At 42.0% G+C, this 22,335-nt stretch overlaps 1 protein-coding gene and 1 pseudogene across 1 annotated transcript; both read right to left on the bottom strand.

Annotated features, from left to right (window-relative positions):
* Nucleotides 1-16,899: 16,899 nt before the first annotated feature.
* LOC110731067 lies at nt 16,900-18,332 on the bottom strand. The gene is made up of 4 exons (XM_021910916.1): nt 18,316-18,332; nt 17,856-18,216; nt 17,407-17,638; nt 16,900-17,327 (listed from the first exon to the last, which is right to left on the bottom strand). The coding sequence occupies exons 1-4, from the start codon at nt 18,330-18,332 to the stop codon at nt 16,900-16,902; spliced, it is 1,038 nt and encodes a 345-aa protein (XP_021766608.1).
* A 165-nt stretch (nt 18,333-18,497) lies between these two features.
* On the bottom strand, nt 18,498-19,271 carry LOC110731082 (annotated as a pseudogene).
* Nucleotides 19,272-22,335: the final 3,064 nt, after the last annotated feature.

The following is a 22,335-nucleotide window of genomic DNA, read 5'->3' as shown; positions in this document are numbered from 1 at the left end:
GGAAGGAAAGGTATACCAACTACGAACGTTTTAGCTGTATGTGACTTTGATTTGTTGTTTACATACATGTTGACGGGATGGGAAGGCTCAGCTCATGATTCACGAATATTTCTTGATACAATTGGTGATCCAAGACTCAAGTTTCCAAAACCCCCATAAGGTATTATACATAATTATTCCTAATGCCCCAATTTTTAATGAATGTTAAAGCTAATTTTTTTTATTAACTTTATTTTAGGTAAATATTATGTTGATGACAAAGGCTATCCGAAAAGAAAGGGGTATTTGACTCCTTACCCTAAGACGAGGTACCATTGATAGGCCGTCGTCGAGCCTACCAAATGATAAATCCTATCTTGGTCTCACTAACTAATAGCAAGGGTAAGAAAGGGTCGAACCCAAGAGAGACGTTGAATCAACCACCGAGATACTACCGTTCAAATAAGCTAAATGAAGTCAAAGTTGGTTTGGTTAAAGTAGCTTGTACTAGTTCAAAACAACTAAAAGCTAAGGGGAGGTTATCAATGTTAAGAGGATTCTAGGGCTCGGGTTATACCACTCAACTTTGATTAGGGGATTTTTATCCACCAATCACCGTCTGACAAGTGGACCAACCAGGTTCCGCCACGTGTCCTTCACGAAGGCCAATAGGAGCCTGCCACGTGTCAGTCACAGATACGTCCTCTACGGACCAATCGAGGCACGCCACGTGTCCACCCATGCCAAATGGGAAAACCGGCCATCAAGGCCCAATCCAGTCTAGAGGCCCGGTCAGCCCTAGGTTTACCTTAAACCTAGAGAGTGGCACGCTTCTCAAGGCTATAAATACTTAATTAATCCTCATTAATTAATAATAGAAATCAAGCAGAGAAGAACAGAGACATTACGGAACACTAATAACCGGCTAATCTCGCTAACGACGCAGATTACCAACATTAAACACTCTCACCTAGAGAGATCTTATTGATTTAATTTCCGTATTAATTACTCCTTAATTAGGTACTAACTTGACCGTTGGAGGCGGAGCTCTCAGGAGTTTCCGTTATTTTGCAGGTACAGGCGTCCGGTTCCAGTCTCGGAATTGTAACTCTCCCGCAGGACATCAGAAAACCCCGAAACATTTGGCGCCGTCTGTGGGGAGAGTACTTCAAAGATGGCATCCAAGTCTGTACCGACTCCAGAAGAGAGGCGTCCCCTAGACGACCCTCAAGTTCAGTCGGACCATGATACCGAAAGTGAATTTGAAGTGGAAACTCATACAGCTCCAGACGGGACCCTAAGGGCCCGACGTACCCGTCATACCGAAAGGAGGGAACGAGAGCATCTTCAAACAGGAAGCGAGCCAGCAGGCGCACTGCCTGCTCGGCAACAGCCGACTGATGGGTCTGCTCCCATCACAAGGAACGAACTCATGACCTTCATGAGGGACTTCAAGGGAGAGATTCAAGAGTTGATCAACAAAAAGCCGCCTGCTTCAGTCAAAGAGCAGTCGGCCAAAAAGCCTTCCACTTCATTGAAGAGGAAGCCAGTTCAAGGGCGAGAGGCGACTCCTCATCCTAAATCCAAGAAGCGGGAGCCACTTGCTCTTGATTTCACAAAATTCCGTTATCCTACGGGAAATAGGAAACCGGTTCGTCATATTCAGGCGGACGGGTCAAAGCAAACGTTCACAGATGCTCGGCTACTGCTAGAGCAGAAGAAGAGTGACCGATTGTCAGAGTCGGCTTCTACTTCAAATTTCCAAGACAGTTTGCGAAATACCTCTATGAGGCATACTCAGTCGTACCATGAGAGTCAGTCAGGCGGCACCTCCCGTCAGTCCGGCTTTCATAATGCCCAGGCGGTACCAAACTTACCATTTGTGCCGCAACAACAGTACTTTATGCAGCCACCTCCATTTGGTGGACCTGCAGCAAAAAACGTCCAACCTATGGACTGGCAGCTACGGCTGCTTAGACTTGGTGAACAGCCGTCAACCTTCTCCAAGGAAATTACTGAAGCCGCTCAGCCGGCCAAAGTAAAAAATGTACTAGTAGGCGCCTATGACGGCACTACTAATCTAGAAGACCATCTGATGGCATTCACCAACCTGATGTACCTTCAAGGGTTGGATGATCCCACTTGGTGCAAGTGTTTCCCAGCGACTCTCAAGGGAATCGCACAGCAATGGTTCGGCAACCTGCCGACTGGTTGTGTAAACAGCTTCAGGACGCTTGCTTACTTATTTGCCTCCAACTTCGCCATGAACATCCCTGCGAAGAAAACGACCCTTGATTTGGGAACAATTCAGCAGGGCGAGAAGGAGGGGCTTCGTTCTTACATCAGGCGGTTCAACCTGATGAGAATACAGATTCAAGGGTTACCGGATGAGGTAGCTTATACTGACTTTTTTAGAGGTCTCAAAGACGGGTCTACCTTCAAATTTGATTTAGTTCGAAAAAGGGTGGCGACTCTTCAAGAGGCCTTGATTGAAGCAGAAGCCTATATACAGGCGACTGATCTGTGTACGATAAAACACTCGGACGGGAAAAGGTTCGACAAAAGAGAAGGACGACAAAAACAGTCGTCTAACAAAGATGAGAAAAGAAAAGAGGTCTGGGCGGCTGATTCCTCTAAACAGCCGGCCAAGAAAAAGAAAAAAGAATACAAACCATACTCCCCAAAGTATGTGTTTAAACAGGATAACCAGTCTATCTTGAAAGAAATAAAAGGACGGTTCTCAATTGAGAAGCCGCTCCCCATGAAGGGTTCTGCAAACAACCGGAACCAAGACAAAATCTGTGCTTATCATGATGACGTTGGTCATCACACCAATGACTGCATCAGTCTCATGCGGTACCTAGACCGCTTGGCTGAGCAAGGTGATCTTGACACTTATGTCAAGAAATCTACGGGAAACACTTCCTCAAAAAAGCAGTCGGCCAAAAAGAATCAACAGGCCGACAGTTCCGATACAGATGATGCAGTCGTCTACACTATTGCAGGCGGCTTCTCAGGAGGCGGCCCCACTATTAGGGGCAACAAAGATAATATAAGGCGGTTAGATGTAAATTCCGTTCACCAAGAACGGCCGTCCAAATATACATTTCCTGAGATTGTCATCACTGAAGAGGATCTAGGAGGGGTAAGGGGGCCGCATGACGACCCTCTCGTTATTGAATGTAAAGTGGCCAACCAGAGAGTTGGCCGAATCCTCATAGATACCGGGAGCTCCTCAGATCTCATCAGCAGCAAATGTCTGTCAAAACTGAAATATCAGACGGACTGCATACATCCGGCCTCCCACCCTTTAATAGGGTTTGGAGGAGGAGTCGTCCACCCACTGGGACGAGTAGATTTACCCATTCGCCTGGGCGAAAAAGGGGAAGGACGACACATGGTAGTCCGGTTCCTAGTAGTAGAGGAACTCTCGGCCTACAACATGATTCTGGGTCGACCAACCCTGAATAATTCCAAGGCTGTTATAATCCCGTCTCTTATGCTGCTTAAGTTTGAGAGGGATAATGGAACAGTCGGCTCCCTAAGGGGAGATCAGAGGATGGCCCGAGAGTGCTATCTCTCGGATGTCAAGCCCACTGTTATGGCCACTGGGTCAAGTGGAGAAAAAACAGACCTAGACAATGTCAAGGAGAGAGCGCCTGTTCAAGAAACAGGCGACAAAAAGAGAAAGGCGTCCCAGACAGAGTCCGCAAGAAAAGCAAGAAAATAGAAATTATTGGCAAAGGAGCGGCCGGATGAGTTCCGCCCTCAGCCGGCTGGTGAGCATGCGGACCTGATATTAGATGACTCACGTCCTGACCGAACAGTCAAAGTTGGGACGACTGCTCTGAGAAACCTTGGTGACGACTTTCACAACCTGTTGAAAGAATACAAGGACATCTTTGCATTTGAAGTCCATGAAATGCCAGGCATTAGTCCTGATCTGGCAGTACATAAACTCGCTGTGGATCCGAAAAAGAAGCCGGTACGGCAAAAGAAGCGGAACCATGGCGAAGAAAGAAGTCAGGCGGCAGCCGCCGAAGTCAAAAAATTACTTGATGCAGGGTTCATTCGGCAATGTTACTTCCCAGACTGGGTTGCAAATGTGCTGCTTGTTAAAAAGCCGAATGGCACCTGGCGAATGTGTGTAGACTACACAGACTTGAACAAGGCGTGCCCCAAAGACAGTTACCCTCTGCCTAAAATTGATAACCTGGTCGACTCAACAGCCGGCCATGCCTTGATGAGTTTTATGGACGCCTATTCTGGTTTCCATCAAATTCCTTTATGGAAGAAAGATCAGGAGAAGACGGCCTTCGTCACTGATCAGGGGTTATACTGTTACACGGTCATGCCGTTTGGTCTAAAGAATGCCCCGGCTACCTTCCAACGAATGATAAACACAGTGTTCTTTGATCAGATTGGGAGAAACGTCGAGGCATATATTGATGATATGATTGTCAAGACTAAACTTCAGAAAGATCATCTGACGGACCTCCGAGAAACTTTCGCCACACTCAGGCGGCACCATGTCATGCTCAATCCCAAGAAATGTGTATTTGGAGTTGAGTCTGGGAAATTTCTCGGATTCCTTATCAATCAGAGAGGAATAGAAGCGAACCCTGAGAAGGTGCAGGCGGTCATTGACATGCAGTCGCCTCGTACCATCCGAGAGGTTCAGAAGTTAACAGGTTGTCTGGCGGCCTTGGGGAGATTCCTAAGCCGATCAGGCGACAAATGCCTATACTTTTTCCAGGCAATTAAGAAAAAGGCAAGGTTTGAATGGGGGCCGGATGCTGAGGCCGCCTTCCAGAAATTAAAGGTTCATCTGCATTCCTTGCCGAGGCTGGTCAGCCCTTTGCCCAAAGAGGATCTCTACATGTACCTGGCCGTCTCTAATCATGCGTTAAGCGCTGTGCTCCTTGCTGAAAGGGACGGCTGTCAGCTCCCGGTCTACTTTGTCAGTCACGTACTGAAAAATGCCGAGTTGAGGTATCCCCTAGTGGAGAAATTTGGTCTTGCACTCTTCATGGCTGTTAAAAAATTGAAGCCCTACTTTTTGGCACATGCAGTCGTCGTGTATACAGACCAACCTATCAAGCGGCCACTGACCAGCATGGAGTCGTCAGGACGAATGATCAAATGGGCCATAGAAATACAGAGCCTCGAAGTTACTTTCGAGCCTAGAAAAGCAGTGAAGGGGCAAGCCTTTGCTGACTTTATTGTAGAGATGACTCGTCCTCCTGACTCTCAAGTTCCAGACCAAGTCTGGAAGGTATATGTGGACGGAAGCTCTACTTCAAATGGTTGTGGAGCAGGCGTCGTATGTCAATCTCCAGAGGGCGACAGGTTCGAGTATGCTCTACGCTTCAGTTTTCAGGCTTCAAACAATGAGGCAGAATATGAAGCTTTACTAGCCGGGATCCGCATGTGCAAGGCGGCAGGGGCAAGAAAAATAGACGCCTGTTCTGATTCACAATTGATAGTGAGTCAGTACAATGGCGAATACGAAGCAACCCATCCGGCCATGATCAAGTATTTACAGGCAGTCCGACAAGCAGTCGACTCCCTTGAGGATTTCCATCTGATCCAAGTGCCGAGATCAGAAAACAACCAGGCAGATGCACTGTCAAAATTAGCATCATCCGCCTCCTCCGATACTCCTCGAACTGTTTTTTGGGAAGTAATGGAGAAGAGAAGCATCGAGGAAAACCCTATTGGAATCCTAGACAGAAGCTCAACCTGGATGGATTCAATCAGGGCATATCTGACAAACGGTACACTGCCGGATGATCCTCAACAGGCGGCAGCACTGAAAAAACGAGCCTCCTGTTTTGAAATGATACAGGGAGAACTTCACAAGAGGGGGTACCTTCAACCCTTCTTAAAGTGTGTTACTCCTGAAAAGGGACGAGAGATACTAGATGATCTTCACTCTGGTTTCTGTGCTTCTCATGTAGGTGGTAGGATGCTTGCTCAAAGGGCAAGGCGGCAGGGCTACTTTTGGCCTACTTTGGAAGCAGATGCAATGGAGATGGTGAAAAAATGTGACAAGTGCCAAAGGTTTGGCAAATTAATTCACCGTCCGGCTACTGACCTCACTACCATTCACAGCCCACTACCGTTTGCTAAGTGGGGCATGGACATTCTGGGTCCATATACGCCTGCTACAGGCGGCAGAAGGTATATACTTGTTGCCGTTGACTACTTCACTAAATGGGTAGAGGCGGAGGCTGTAAAGGGAATCAAGACGAAAGATGTAATTTCATTCATTTGGAAAAACGTCATCACTCGGTTCGGGGTTCCCATGTCTATGGTTTTTGATAATGGTCCCCAATTTGAGACGCCTGTTCTCAAAAGCTGGTTGGGAGACCAAGGAATTGCACACTACTTTGCATCTGTCGGTCGTCCACAAGCAAACGGCCAGGTAGAAGCCTTTAATAAAATCATCTCAGACGGTCTCAAGAAAAAGATTGAACGAGCAGGCGGCCTATGGGCGGATGAACTACCACATGTTCTCTGGGCCATTAGGACGACTGAAAAAGGGGCGACTGGAGAAACTCCGTTCCTCCTAACTTATGGTGCGGAAGCTGTTCTTCCAATAGAACACTACGAGCCGACTCTTCGAGTAATGCTATATGACGAAGAGGCAAACTGGGAAGCCATGCGCCTGGCATTAGACTCACTTCCTGAAAAGAGGGGCAATGCTGTTTTGCGCCATGAGATCTATCGCCTGAGAATGACTAGATCATACAACAAAAAAGTACACATGCGTCCACTCAAAGTAGGGGACTTTGTACTTAGAAAAATGGAAGCAGTTGGTAGGGCTAATGAGTCTGGCAAACTAACTCCCAACTGGGAAGGACCCTCCCGAATCTATGAGGAAGTCAGGGACGGTACCTACCGTCTGGAAACACCAGACGGACAACCGTTGCCTCGAACCTGGAATGTAGATAACCTTAAAAAATATTTCTTCTGAATGATGTAAAGTAAAGAGCTACTTAATAAAGTTTGCACTTACTATTAAATTTTGTATTACGAGGGCATGCCGTCTGTACCTTTACAGTCGGCTACTCTCCATGGAGTTTCACTCTATCTTCAGAGGGGCATGCCGTCTGTACCTTTACAGTCGGCTACTCTCCATTGAGTTTTTCACTCTTTATCTTCAGAGGGGCATGCCGTCTGTTCCTTTACAGTCGGCTACTCTCCATTGAGTATTTTACTCACAATACTTAGCTAAAAAGACTAGGGCCTGGCCGGTCCTGTGCCTAACGGGCGGCTACCCTTCTTTACTTAGCACCTCCGTTCACCAAGGACTTACCAAGGCCACCGGCCGAATGATCCGACCAGGCGCCAAGCCACCTGATCAAATCTACAAAACTAATACGACCTGTCCCAACATCATAGCAGGCGTCCGACGGCATCCATCCGGATGAAATTCGTCGCAGAGAGCAGCTCCCTTTTGGGTGGAACATTGTTCTATAAAATAATTACACGGCACCTATACGACTGTCCCCAAGGGCAACCACGTAGCCGTTTTTGAGACAAGGATAACTCTATCACTAACCAAACCAGTGGTAGCAGTTGACATCTGAGTCAGATGACCGCCTGTATTACTTGGGATAAATGCAGGGGGTACCTATTGAGTTAATAGCCAACATTGGCGAATCAAGGGGTCTAACCGGCCTACGCCGCCTGGTACCTCTACTTCTCAAACAAAAGTGACGGCGACTGAGTAACTCCAACGTTAACTCATAGTCACTCCTTCAAATTTGGTATGGAACCTAAAAAGTTTGAGTCGTCCGCCTGTTTCAAACAAACAAGGGCACTCAAACCCCTATTCCTACTAGGTAACCTATTGAGTTAATAGCCAACAAACATTGGCGAATCAAGGGGCCTAGCCGGCCTACGCCGCCTGGTACCTCTACTACTCAATCTTGATTGTGACGAAGACTAAGTAACTCCTATGTTAACTTAATAGTCACTCAAACTTAGTATGGAGCCTAAAAGGTATGAGTCGTCCACCTGTTTTTAATAAACAAGGGCTCTCAACCAATACTCTTGCTAGGTTAACAAATTACGAGTTAAAAGCCAACATTGGCAATAAAGGGAAACAACCGGTACCCACCGCTTGTTTTCCTACTTAATTCCTGGGCGACTAGGTAATACTATTTACTTAGTCAGACCGATTGAATAAAGAGTTCGAATACCGATTGAATAAATGGCCGACTGATCGTCTATCCTGGAAACAGACAACCAGTCGTCCAGGGGCATAGGCGGCGTACTTACTATTTGTACCTGTCTGCAACGTTCGGCCATACACAACAGTCGGTCTAGTGAACAATGGGATATTAGATATGGAATACTTAGACAAATTTGAATCAAAACAAAAATTTGATTAAAAATAAGCCGGTCATTAAAGACCAGCAGAATATTCAAAACCCCGGCCCCCTGGCCGGGTAATTACAAAGCAAACGGCACGCAGGCCGTGGAAAAAATACTTAAAGCTTAAGAAGGGGGCAGTTCAGTATCAGCAGCTGCCGCCTGGTCAGCACTCTTCTTGCTGGACTCGGCTTTAGCTGCACCCTCTTTTGATGCCTTACCCCCAAGTGGCACAAGCGCCACAACCGGCTCTTCCTCCTCCTCCAACGCACCTTCCAACGCCTCTTCTTCAGCAGCCGCCAGGATCTGTTGATTATATGTTTCCGAACACTGGCGGTACGTTCTTTCCCAAGAGGCAAAGTCGGCACTGGGGAACAGGCGGCCCCAGGTCATGCGCTGGATTTGAGCGGAGTCTTCCACCATCTCCCGGACGAGCTCTTTCTTCTCTTGCTCGGCCTTTTCCGAGAGCTCTTGGGTAAGACTCTTCTCTTGGCTCACCAGGCGTTCTTTTACGTTGGCCAAAGATTTCTCCATGGCTTCGTAAGAGTGCATTTTTTGGCGAAGAGGTTTCAGCTCGGCCTTAAGATTTGTGACGGTCGCCTCCAGCTCGTCAATCTTCTTCTGGGCCGCCTCTAACTGAGCCCGAACAGCGGCGGTAGCCTGCGCCTGATAATAAAGAAGATCAATGGTCAGTACTTCATTTTGGGCAATTTGAAACATTGCCTTATCACAGCTGGAGGCGGCCATAGCTTTTGCGGCCTTTACCTCTTTGTTTTTCCGATCAATCGGCTTGCGAAGGCTGTTGACTCGGAGCAGGGCCTAAGTACAAAGAAAAACAGGCGTCAGTTTCCAAACAAAAAGATAACAGGCGCCCTGGAACTCAAATACTCAAAAATATGCTAAGTATACCTCAGCAAGGACCCCTGAAATCCCATCAAGGTCAAGGGTGCCGGCACCCCTGACCGCCTCCCTTTCAGATGGAGGAACTACTTTGACCATGGACTTGGCTACCTCAACCAAGTCAAGCCCCTGAGGGCCGGCTGCATTAAGCGAAAGAAAAAAAAACAAGTTAGACCTAGTCAAGAAGGAAGCAAGTGTGAAAGTTTTTACAAGTGATTGTCCATACTTCTAGGCGGCCCCACCGGGGTTTTAGAAGACGTGGCCGGCTGCTTCTCAGCCGCCACTGTTTTCCTGGAAGACCCAGGAGAGCTTGCAACAGTCGTCCTCCGGGCCTTGGGGTCCGGCTGTTGCGAGGAAGAAGCCCTTGGAGTGCCAGACTGAAAACAAAAGGAGTTAGTATATGCATAAGACAACTAAAAGAGGAAGAGTTTTCGAAGCCTACCAAGGGTGCCCCCTTGTTGGGGGAGTCGGCATAAGACTGTTGCATGAGAGAGGCCCGCAACATGGCCGCCGCAGTCTTGGATGCTGTTATTTTACTCATGGCGTCAGCTGCAAAAAAATAAATAGCAAAGTTAGTAAAGATCCCAAGTAAACAAGGTGTGAAAAAACAGAGTATTTGTCAGGCCGGCTACCTCTAGAGCACCGACTGCTGAGGCCACAGGCGGCCAAAAAGTACTCGTCATAGAGCCACTTGAAGCTCGGGACGCAGTTTAGGGGTACTTGCTCTCGTACCCCTGAAGTAGGGTTCACCCTAGTCTCTACTTTGAAGAGTCCTCTGTCTAGGATCTCTCTTTTAGCCTTTGGGGGAACAGGCGGCATGCTGCGGCCGCCTGCGAGAAGAGGCGGATCCCTATTCCACTTGTTAAAACGTTGGTTCAGCTCCGTGTCTGAACCCTCAATGATAAGGAAGGTGTTCCGCCAATCCTTCCATTTGTTCGCCTTACCTCTCGTCATGAGGTAACCCCTATGGCTTGTTAATTGATACCAGCCGGTACCTCCCGACTTAGGGGTCCGGCTGAGATAGTTCATGTGGGCGAAAGCCTCAAAGCTTGGCTCCACCCCGTACATTTCGCACCCGGCCACATAGCCGAGTACGTTTACCCAAGAGTTGGGGGCTAACTGCCATAACCCCAAATCATACCCATCTAAAATCCGCTGAAAAGCCGGATGTAATGGGAAGCGCAGTCCAGCTTTGATGGCCGCCACATAGCAGCCAAAGCAGCCGTCATCACAGCTGGTACCAGCCGGCCAGACGACAGTGTCTTCTGGATCCGGCACGAACAGTAAAAATTCCGGGCCCATTCTGTGGTTAGCAATAAAGCTCGCCACTTTGTCTTGCATGGTTGCGATCCGGCCCCGGGGTACCATGCAGTAGTAGGGGGCGTTCTCCTCTCTGTAAGAGGCGGACGGCTCCGCCCAATTGTCCCCCTTCTCAACTGCATGAGAAAGTCTCGCCTCTTGTAGGCGGCTATGTCTTTCTTCTGAGCCTGGAGAACTGTGGCCAGAAGAGCTGGGCTCAGACTCGTCCTCTGACGAGTCCGAAGAGGACGACTCCTCCCCTCTCCCAGAGGGGCCCGCCTCCTCCCCCTTAGAAGGAGCAGGAGGAAAATTAGACATGTCAACGGTAAGATGGGAAGGGACCACCTTGGCCCCTCTCTCAGAACTGTCGGCTTGGCAGCCGTCTCGTTTCAATTCTACATCTGGCGCCTGGTCAGATGTTTCACTAAGGAGCACCCTTTGGGAGGAGCCGTCTGAGTTTGATATCATAGCAGTCTGTTTTGTTCTGGCCATCACGTTCTGCATAGACACAGATACAGTCGGACTTTGTATAAAGGGCAAAGATGGGTCTAGAAAAGGGCAGGCGGCACTCCTAGTCCTAGATTCAGCCGTCCCCGGTGACCGGCTGATCACTAACTTAGGTCGTGTCGTGTGCTTCCGTGGTGCCATTTCAAAAAATAAAAAGAAAATTAAGAGTAAGAGAACTGAGTTACCTGAACGGGTGACGGTTGATGAAGTTCTGGAAGTCCGGTGCAATCGGCTTGTCAGAACAGGCGGTAGGCAGAAAAGGTCCGAAATGTCAGAGCAAGTTCAGGGGTCCGAATGTTCTCGCAAAGTTCTCAAATGTGAAAATGACCGAAGTCAGCACTTCCTTTTATAGGCAAAGTGAGAAGGCGAAGGGTCGCTTCCAAATTCAAAATTTGGGCGGGAAAATCTCTCGGCCGTTTGCAAGGTGACACCTGTAGCAGGCCGTCGCCTGTCACCGTGCGACACCTGTCACAGGCGACACGTGACCAGTCACGTGCCACCTGTGAGGGGCAAATGATTAGGGGATTTTTATCCACCAATCACCGTCTGACAAGTGGACCAACCAGGTTCCGCCACGTGTCCTTCACGAAGGCCAATAGGAGCCTGCCACGTGTCAGTCACAGATACGTCCTCTACGGACCAATCGAGGCACGCCACGTGTCCACCCATGCCAAATGGGAAAACCGGCCATCAAGGCCCAATCCAGTCTAGAGGCCCGGTCAGCCCTAGGTTTACCTTAAACCTAGAGAGTGGCACGCTTCTCAAGGCTATAAATACTTAATTAATCCTCATTAATTAATAATAGAAATCAAGCAGAGAAGAACAGAGACATTACGGAACACTAATAACCGGCTAATCTCGCTAACGACGCAGATTACCAACATTAAACACTCTCACCTAGAGAGATCTTATTGATTTAATTTCCGTATTAATTACTCCTTAATTAGGTACTAACTTGACCGTTGGAGGCGGAGCTCTCAGGAGTTTCCGTTATTTTGCAGGTACAGGCGTCCGGTTCCAGTCTCGGAATTGTAACTCTCCCGCAGGACATCAGAAAACCCCGAAACAAACTTCATCACAAATCACAATTGACATGCAATAATCAAGGTAAATTAAGGGGATAAATTAGGGGAAGTCATCTAAGGCAACCAACTACTCTCTCAAGCTAGAGGGATTACTTGAATCTTGAATACAACCTACTCTCGTGGTTACAAAGCATAAAACAAGTGTTAAAGCATAATCACGATGACATAAACATTCCCTTGACCGGAAATTCCTATTCTCATGACATTTCAAGTCAATTGAGCATAAGGGAGCTAACTCATCAAGTTCATCTCTCGATCCTTAGTTGAGAAAGCTTGGATAAATAGTTCTAGCAATGGCCATATACAAGAGCTAAACAATTAAACCACTTAAGCTCAACTAATTAGCATCCCACAATAACCAAACTAGCACATGCAACTAGTTATTAGTGACTACATTGAGGGTTTTACCCAAACCCTAGAAATTAGACTATTCACAATTCATGGAAATTAAAGCAATTAAAGATTTCAAGCAATTCATGAACAAGATCAAACTAAGGATTAAGCTAATTAACAATCTAAGCATACAAGAATTAAGCAAGTAATTATCCAAAAAGTTGAGAGAAATGGAAGAGAAGAGTAAGAAATAGTTACTATGAAACTTCAAGCTTGAACAACAATGGTGGAAACTTGTCTTCTACAATGGTTGAAATTGAGTTTTCCAAACTAATAATTAGAATCTAACTAATGATTTGAGAACTTAATTTTCTAGGATTGCAAAACTAAGAGAAAGCTCTAAAAACTTTGATAATCCGTACAAATGAGCTCAAAGGGGGTATTTATAAGACCCCCAAATAATAAGGACGGAGAAAACAAGAATAGGGCTTGACTGTAGGTCTGCACAGACGTGCCACCTTATGTACGGCCGTGCAGAGCAAGTCAGTAGGTACTATCTAGGCTGGAAATCCTGCACGGACTTGCCAAGTATGGCACGGACGTGCAGCCTCTTCTGCACAGACGTGCCAACTTAAGCACGACCGTCCAGGCCTTGTATTGCAGACTAAATTGGACTGGGCAATCTGGTCGGACGTGCAGACATCTGCACGGACGTGCTGGGTATCTTGCACGGACGTGCATAGCTCTACACGGACTTGCATGCTCAGGCAGAAAGTTCTGACTTGCTGGAGCACTCCTGCACGGACGTGCAAGATCTGGCACGGCCGTGCAGGGTCTTCTAAGCCCTTTTCTTCACCTTTTCTTTTGTTTTGCTCTTTTCCTTGGCTTCTTTCCATCATCTTCTTGCTTCTAACCTCAGTTTAATATCCATAGGCTTCATTTGGTCGTCTTTGGACCTAAAATCTCAACAAAAACACTAACAACCCGTGAAGCATAGGATACACAAAAATTGCATAATAATATAGTAAAAGTGAACAAAAACACAAATCTATCAAGTAAACTAGGTTCAAAAACACCCTAAAATCATATCAAATAGCAAGTTATCAAATCCCCCTAAGCTAAGCTTTTACTTGTCCTCGAGAAAAAACAATCGTGTCAAACCAAAGAAGGAAAACAACCTGCTAACATCAAACCAAGGAGAGGCAACAAGGAGGAAGCACAAATACACAAATCCGTATGGTGACAACCATAATCACTTTTAGCGCAAGTGAGAAGCAATTTAAACCTTTAAGTCGCCTTAGAGGACGAGTTTTTATCTCATGAGGGTTTCCATTAAGCTTAACCCACAACTCACACAAACCACAACAAAACTATCAAACTACACAAATTCTAATGTTTTTATCACCTAATTCAACTCACCGGGATATAAATCACAAGCGAGACAAGTGAGCGACTTTCAAGAATTACCAATCATACAAATGTACACATGAGTTGGGGGTAAAGAGGAAAACCAAGCAAGGTTGTACTAGGATACTTCTTTAGACCTTTTACTAGTTCATTAGAGCACATCTAGATATTCCAAAGTTGTAACAAGCCCTCTTTTGGTTATAAAATCTCAAAATGCTAGTCCATTTCCCAAAATGCACACCCGAAGTCCCTTAACTACACTCTAACTCGGGAATTTCACAAGAAACAACATAGTAAACAATGTGTGGGAGGCATCCACAAGTTGACCTCTAAAGAAGAGAAAATCAAAATTTTGAGAATTTTGGGGGAGTTTTTATTCTCCCTTCTTTTCTATGTTTTTTTTTTTTCAACATTCATTGCCCTCGCCTCTTTTAACTGTGAGCAGCTCTTTCTTTATTAGGAACGTATGGCTTATTATGCCACTTATTACACATGATACAAATAGCGCTAATTCCCTAATAGTGTTTCATTTCGGGGAGGAGATGAGGCACATTAAAGGCACAAGGGACCGCAATTCGATTCAAACATATCCTACTTTGGGCAAATTTGACAATATCCTATGCTATACGTGCAATTGAGCATTCATTGGCTTTCATTTCATATACACTAATGCAATCAAGATTAATAGACCTCTAAATGACCCCAACTCTTGCACACACCCTTCTAACAGAACTTTTACTCATCGCTCAAGAGTCAAGCAAGCAAAACATATAAGCATCGTCATTTGAGTCTCATCCTTGGGCATTTTATTTTCGTTTTTATTTTTTTAATTTTTTTTTAAGAAAGAGATATTTACAGCATTAAGCTAAGCTAAGCATAAAAATAAAAATAACTTTACATCTAAATAAGGAGATAAGAGAGGTATTCACAAGATAAGAGATTTGGATTTAGGGTATTGGATTTCAAAGGGAGCAAATTTAGATTCAAGGGATTTGGATGTTTAGGGAAAGGGAACAATCAACATGCAAATTCAACATGCAAACACGAGAACACAACATGAACCAATGACACATGAGAAAACACTCCCCCCAAGCTATCATAAACATTGTCCCCAATGTAAAAGCAATGCGAGCACAAAGAGAAGGGGAGGAAGAAACTAACTCATTGGTTCAGGTCCCCTTGGGATCTTGAGCCCCCGGGGTAGAGATGCCGGTACACATTGCGGAAATCGCCCAATTCCGATCCGAGACCCTCGAAACTTGTTCTCATATTGTCGCATGAAGACCTCATGCTTCGTTTAACTTTCTCATGGTCTCAAATTCGGTGGTCATGCGGCCGAAGTTTGCATTCATATTGGCGATTTGCTGCTCAAATGCGAGGTATGGGTTGTTTTCACCCATCCCTTGACCTTGGTACCCCTCTTGGTACCCTTGTTGGAACTCATGTTGTTGATCAAATTGTTTTTGCTAAAATTGTTGATGTTGTTGTTGATGATGTTGTTGTTGTTGGTGTTTGTCTTGTTGTTGTTGCTCTTGTCTTTGCTCTTCTCCCTCTTCACCGGGAGCCCAAGGAAAGTCCCTCTAAAAAATCCAATTGATTTGTCATAGATGGCGGTGGCCTCCGGGTTAGGGAGATAGGCATAGGGACGCCTACTCACTAACCACAAGTAAGGGGTGGTTCCCCTCTGCATCCATGAGCCACTTCATGGCCCTCAATGACTGCCTGTCCAACTATGTCGGCCTTGGGACAATCACTTCATCTGAAAAATCAAGGTAAAGAGCAACAACAATAATAGTAATCATGCCACCTATGGTGATGTTGCCGGATCCTGTGGCAATATCCTCAAGGTGGTCTACAAACCAAGACCCAACATCTAAGCTAGTGCTCCCTTCACTCAAGTGCCAAAGGAAGTAGAGCTCCCTTGAGGACACCACCCCCGAGCTATCCCCCCTAGAAAACGTTGTGTTTGCTATAATGCTCTGAGAGAGTCTAAATGCGGGGTGGATAATGGCAGTGGCCTTATCAGATCTAGGGTTGTACTCAAAAGCCCCCGAGATTCTTCTCCAAAAATCCCCCGCATTATAACCACGCGGGTGCCTATCCTTAGGTCAGATAGTCCCGGTTGTGGGCCACCCAAAAGCTTGGTTCACTCTTGCTATAGTAATTTTATGTTGGGTGTTCATGAGTTGGAAGGTTATGTAGAGAGGGGTCCTCGTGGTGTCCCGATGCACATAGAGGGTGGAGAGGAATTCAAGGGTTAGTCTCCTATAGGTTTGGGCATGCATTTGTAACCAAGAACCTAGGTTGGCACCCTCAAACAACATCCTAACATCGTCTCCTACCTCTAGGGAATTGGCTACATCGTCATTGTAAAACTTAGTGGGCCTAATTCGCCTCCTACTATATCTAAGGAAGTTGACAGAAAAGGCCGGGTCATTGAAGATTATTCCCATTGTATCCACTTGTGGTGGAGCAATGGGAGGAGGAGGCGATGGGTTCCTAAGTCTAGTGGAGGAGGTGTTTCTTAGTTGGTTTCTTCTTGACATGATCAATTTTTTTTTCAGAAACACTTCAAACAAGCACAACACCCAATAAACAGAGACTCGAAACACACAAGGCTCTAAGGCCTTGTTTAGTTCACCTTATTTTTACTTATTTCAGAAAAATAAGTTCAGATCAGATCAGATCAGAAAAAATAAGTTCAAATCAGATCATATCAGAAAAAATAAGTTCAGATCGGATCAGATCAGAAAAAATAAGTTCAGATCAGATCAGACCAGAAAAAATAAGTTCAGATCAGATCAGAAAAATTCAGATAAAATACAAATTATTATTATTATTATTATTATTATTATTATTATTGATTTATGATTTATCGGATTTGATTTTATCGTTTGTTTGAACTAGCAACATTTTCTATGTTATTAAATAGCACAAACAATAAACGATAATAATTCAAATTTCATTATAAGCTCCAAATCATAAACGTTTACAAATATAATTTTCATTACAAGAAGTTCCAAATTTCCTTCACTATATTAAGTTGTACTTCTTTCATTACAACTTTACGATTCTTGTTAAACAAATCATAATCTGCTCTTGGTTCGATTTCTATACCACTATCAATGGGTATATCTAACTCATGTAATCGAATAAAATTGTGAAGTGTGAATGTAGCAACCATAATTGCCAATTGATGTTTAGTGTCCATATTTGACATCATTGTCAATATTTTCCATCGAGATTTTAATTGTCCAAAACATCTCTCGATCGTTGTTCGAAGTGAAGAGTGAAGATAATTAAAAAGTTCAAGAATGCCTTGAGGTGGTGGACCATTTCGAAATTCGGGCAAATGGGTTCTAATATCTTTATCTTTTATTGGACTCAAATTTCCAACGGTATTCGAATATCTAGAATCTACTAGATAATATTTTCCTGTTACAAAATAAAGTTATACGGCATATTAGTATAGTGTCATGTATGGAGTAAAAACATACACTATTTTAAATTATACCTGGAGGTGGATGGGGAAATCGAAATTCTGGTACGGTTAAGCAATGGTTCCATACAGTAATATCATGAGCACTACCTTCAAATCCAACGTTGATAAATGTGAAAAATCTATCAAAGGAACAGGCAGCCAAAACATTCCATGTTTTTTTTCCAGAACGCCCTCGATGTGCCACACCATCATCATCGCTTACAACTGCATTTATATGAGTCCCATCCAATGCTCCAACACAATCCTAATAGTTCATTAACATTTAAAGATACATTTTATAAGTGATTATATATTGCACATGCATAAAATAATATAATGACAATGCAAGATAATAATAATGTTTCTTAATACCTTGAAATATGACCAATATTTTATGCTGTCACCTATTTTTTTGGCACCTCGCTCAAACTTTGGTTTGGTCTTATGATCTTGGTAGACTAATGAACCATTGCTTGCAGTACTTGTTTAAAGTACAACCCAATTGTTGCAATAGAGTGCTGAAATCGACCGGCAGCACCACGATAAGAACTGCCTTTAGCCATGATATATAAAAATATTCCTAATTGCTCAGCCACAAATATGTAATGACCATCCGATAATAAATTTTTATTTTTCATGCAAGTAACAAGATCCACAAGTATGTTTCTATCTAATCTCAATTGTTCTTTGCATAAATCAGGATGGGCATGTAGTAGTCTGTTTATGTATTCGCTACCAGATTCTCCACCTAACCTTAAAGGCAATCTCTCAATTGGTGTAAGAAGTCTCTTTAGCTCTTCCAATGCGATAATTGTGAAGCATAGTGGAAGTGTGTTATCCATTCTACAACATAAATCAACAAAATACCAACATTATTCAATTTCTAAAATAAAATCAACAATGACTTTTAAAATAAAGGCTAAAGCTTCTTAATTAAATCACCTGAAAAGCAATAGCATCATATGAAGCTACTTAAACCTAAAGGTCAGCAAAAATAGTAGCTTCATATGTGGAACCTTAATTAAAACTAAAACAACATCAAATAACTAACAAAGAACATATAAAACTGCAAAACAAGTCATAGGAAAAACATAAGACAAAGTTAACTCCGAATACTCATCACCCCAAAAAACCTAATTAAGGACCACCCAATGATGGATCTTGAAATGTTGTCTTCAAATACATGATCTTCTGATCATCAGTTCGGAGACCTAAGAAGAAATCTGCATTGTCGCCATGATGAAGAAAATTCATACATTGGTAAATAAATCCTTCTCCTTGTTGAACAGTAGCCTCAATATTGTATAGAGCTTCTAAGACATCTTTATACTTATTACCACTCCCTTACTTACAATTAGTTTCAATAGACATTTTCAACAACTCTATACAAGAGTCAATGTTACTACTCTTGTTTTTTTTAAGTTTACTAGTACACCCATCACTCTTACGTTTCCCCAACGAGGTAATTTTAGGAGGTGAAATGCTCTGTTCATCATCCGAATTATTTATTCCCCTACTCATTTTCATATCTACTATATTTTCATCACTGTCCCCAGACCTTTCCTCATTTTCTTTACCAATTTGTTCCCCACCTAATCCTGGAGAAAAACTCCATTTGCTAGTAGCAAAAGACCCTGAAAAAAGTGCTCGTAGCTTATCTAGATGAGGCAATGGTCTCCTTAGGAATCTCGCTGGTAAACCTTTATGTTTCTGCATAAATGCACAAACTTTCAATTAAATAAATTTAAAAATAAAACTAGCATTGTAGAGGTCATAATGCAAGAAAATGGATAAACAAAATGTCATACCTTCACAAATATATTCCACCTATCATCTTGTTCAACTAGAGGACAACCAGTAATAGGATCAAATGTAAGACCGGTCCAATTGAGTTCCATTTCATTCCAAATTTTGAACTTTTTCGTTAAATCATCCCAATGATTTCTTACTTGTTTAATATTGAAATTCTTCCCACTTTTTACGTTCAAAGTACTCACTATTCTATCCCAATTAACCTTTGATAGTCCACTTGCTTTCATCTCCAAGCATATGTCCAAAAAAATTTATGTACTGTCATCAGACCATGCTACCCTACCAGCCATTACACTATGATCAAGAGCACTTTTAAATTATTAGTTTCATGCATGAAATATATAAGTAACTATAATTTAATTTATGTTATCAAAAAATTCTGGTCAATCAATTATGATTCACAACATTGGCGGATCTTGAACAATTTTCTATTGGGGGCCAATCATTTTTTAACATAAATATATGTCTAAAAAAAACAATAAAATAAGTACTGGTATATTAGAATTATAATATGAACAAAAACAAGAAACTAGTGGTTAATGAATTTTATCATCCATGCTAAACATTTTACGTACTATGAAGGCTTTTTAATTGTGATTGAACAAGGGGTTTTTAGTTTATCACAATATACGTATTTTAAGGGCATTTGCAATAAATATTAGGATGTTTTGTAAAATTAGCTCCTAACATTAACTTCCCCAAAATTTGAAAATTAAAATAAAATATTGCATGAGGTTCATTTCTATGAAAATATATAATCAAAGATATAAATAATCAAAATATATATACGTTACGTTTCTTCTTCAAAAAAAATATATACGTAGTACTTCTAACATCTACTGAGAAACTAGGAGGAAATAACCAAGGACATAGATTATCATCAAATGGCCCATTAGCTCAGCTGGTTAGAGCGTCAAGCTAATAACGCGAAGGTCCTAGGTTCGACCCCTGTAAGGGGCATAATTTTGGTTTCTCAAAATCCTTTTCCTATTTTTTTGCAATTTATTTTAAAAAAAAATAATAAAAATAAAACAGGTTTTCAGAACCAGTGGCGTATTTTAGCAGGAGACTTGTAAATGTAAATTTGTAATGGTTACGTTAACCGCAAAGTTCACGCCATCACAAACAATTTCCAACTACCAAAATTACCTAATTTAATAATTTAATTTTCCTGCAAACTAATTTTCCATTCCTCTTCGATATTTTATCCTACAACTTCAATTTTTGAAGAAAAAGTTTCGATTTTTTCATCCAAATCTTCGATTTTTGAAGTGAAAATTTCCATTTTTGAAGAAAATTGTTCCATACAAAATGGATGTATTTGATCTAGAAAAGAACTTTGCATTTTATGCTGCATATCATAGCAACCCAGTTAATATTTTTATTCATATGCTGTTTGTTTGGCCAATTTTTTATACTGGGCTTATGCTACTATACTTTGTACCCATGCTGTTTTTCACTAATTTTGCACTAATTATCACTATAACATATCAAATTAATAAATGATATCGATCAATGCATATATCCTCCATGAGCACCCCCTTCACCGCCACCGGGCCCACCGCCATAACCACCAGCATAGACATGACCCAACTCTAAACAATTAAACCCATAAAGTAAACAATTCACAAATCACAAGTATTGTAAAAGTTAAATAACAGGGTGACAATCGATAGATAATTTTCAAAAAAAAAAATGATATATCATCTTATCACCTACTATACAATCATCAATTTGTTTTCGAGTGTTTAAATTAGTCAGAGTACTAATTTGACTACACAAAAAAATAATTGAAAATTAAATAATTCCTCCTTAGATAAAAAATTGAATTGAAACAATAATAAACTTCGTAACTCGTAAATTACCCGATGAAGTGATGATTGTAGACGAAATCATGAAAATATAATAAAAAAACAACAAAGAGTTAAAGTATTTACTAGTCGACGAGATTGTATACGAGCAAGCTACTACAATGAGCAACAGAAGGACAAAATTTGGGAGAAATTGATGTGTTGTAGGTGAGAAATATTGCAATATGAAGGAATATATATACACAAAAAAAACTGTAGTACCAAACTACCAATACTCCCAATTAATATATATAATTGTCAGTCAACCATGCAGATTAGGTCTTTACTTTTTCATAAATAAAACAATACTTGGTATATAAAGAAAAAACAGCCAACCATGCACCATGCAAATACATGTCGGTATTCATTTCCTAGGATAAAGTCAATGTGCCATTAATTGTCGGTTAACATATTAGATTAATTATTATAAAATGAGATAATTATAGAAACCCAGTTCAGAATTCTGTAATTGACATATAGTAAAAATACAGTACCGAGAAAACCCAGTTCAGATTACAAAAAAAGTAATTTAAAATAAATAAATTAAACAAAAGAAAAATGTGAGTTCAGATAAAAATTGATGTAGCAAATTCACAAAAAAAAAATAAAGCAGAAAAATGAAGTGTAAAGTACCAGCAACGGTGAAAAGTGTGAAGTAAACACAAAAAAAAGAGAGGAGAGAGAAAGTGTGAGTACAGAGAAAAAGAGAGAGACAGTTGTTATAGAAAAAGGAAAGCAAGGTCAAAAGCTGGAAAAGTGAAAAATTAAAGATCAGAAAATATATTATTAAAAAATTAGGGGACAATAATAATAAAGAGGAAAAGTGGTCAATGTGTCGTTAATTGTAATTCCCACACAACCATACACGCATCAAATATCAAGAAGTTGAAAAGTGAGGTACTCCAAAATAAACTAAAGCAAACAATTACTGACTTTAGATACAAAAATAAAAAGGGTTTTTTTTTTTTTTAAAAAAGGCAGATCTTACAACATATTTACATAAATCAATCAATAGCTCATCTTGTTTTTAAGAAAAAATCAATCAATTTTTTAACAAATTTTTTTTTAAAAGAAATCAAAATTATTAATAATTCACTAATATTCTTCAATTTTTATAAAAAAAATCAATTTTCTTAAAAATAAATAAATTAAAATAACATTCCGTCTTTATCAATATTATATTCTTAAAAAAAAGTAAAAAAACAATAATGTTCAATTTTTATCTTATCTAGCAACCCATTTCATGATTAGATAAATTTTTTTATAAGGGATTTATTTGCTACTCCACAAATATATAAGA

Source organism: Chenopodium quinoa, unplaced genomic scaffold (genome assembly GCF_001683475.1).
Source record: "Chenopodium quinoa cultivar QQ74 unplaced genomic scaffold, ASM168347v1, whole genome shotgun sequence".
NCBI lineage: Eukaryota > Viridiplantae > Streptophyta > Magnoliopsida > Caryophyllales > Amaranthaceae > Chenopodium > Chenopodium quinoa.
The sequence above is the reverse complement of the archived record's forward strand: the minus strand, read 5'-3'. Positions and strand labels throughout refer to the sequence as shown.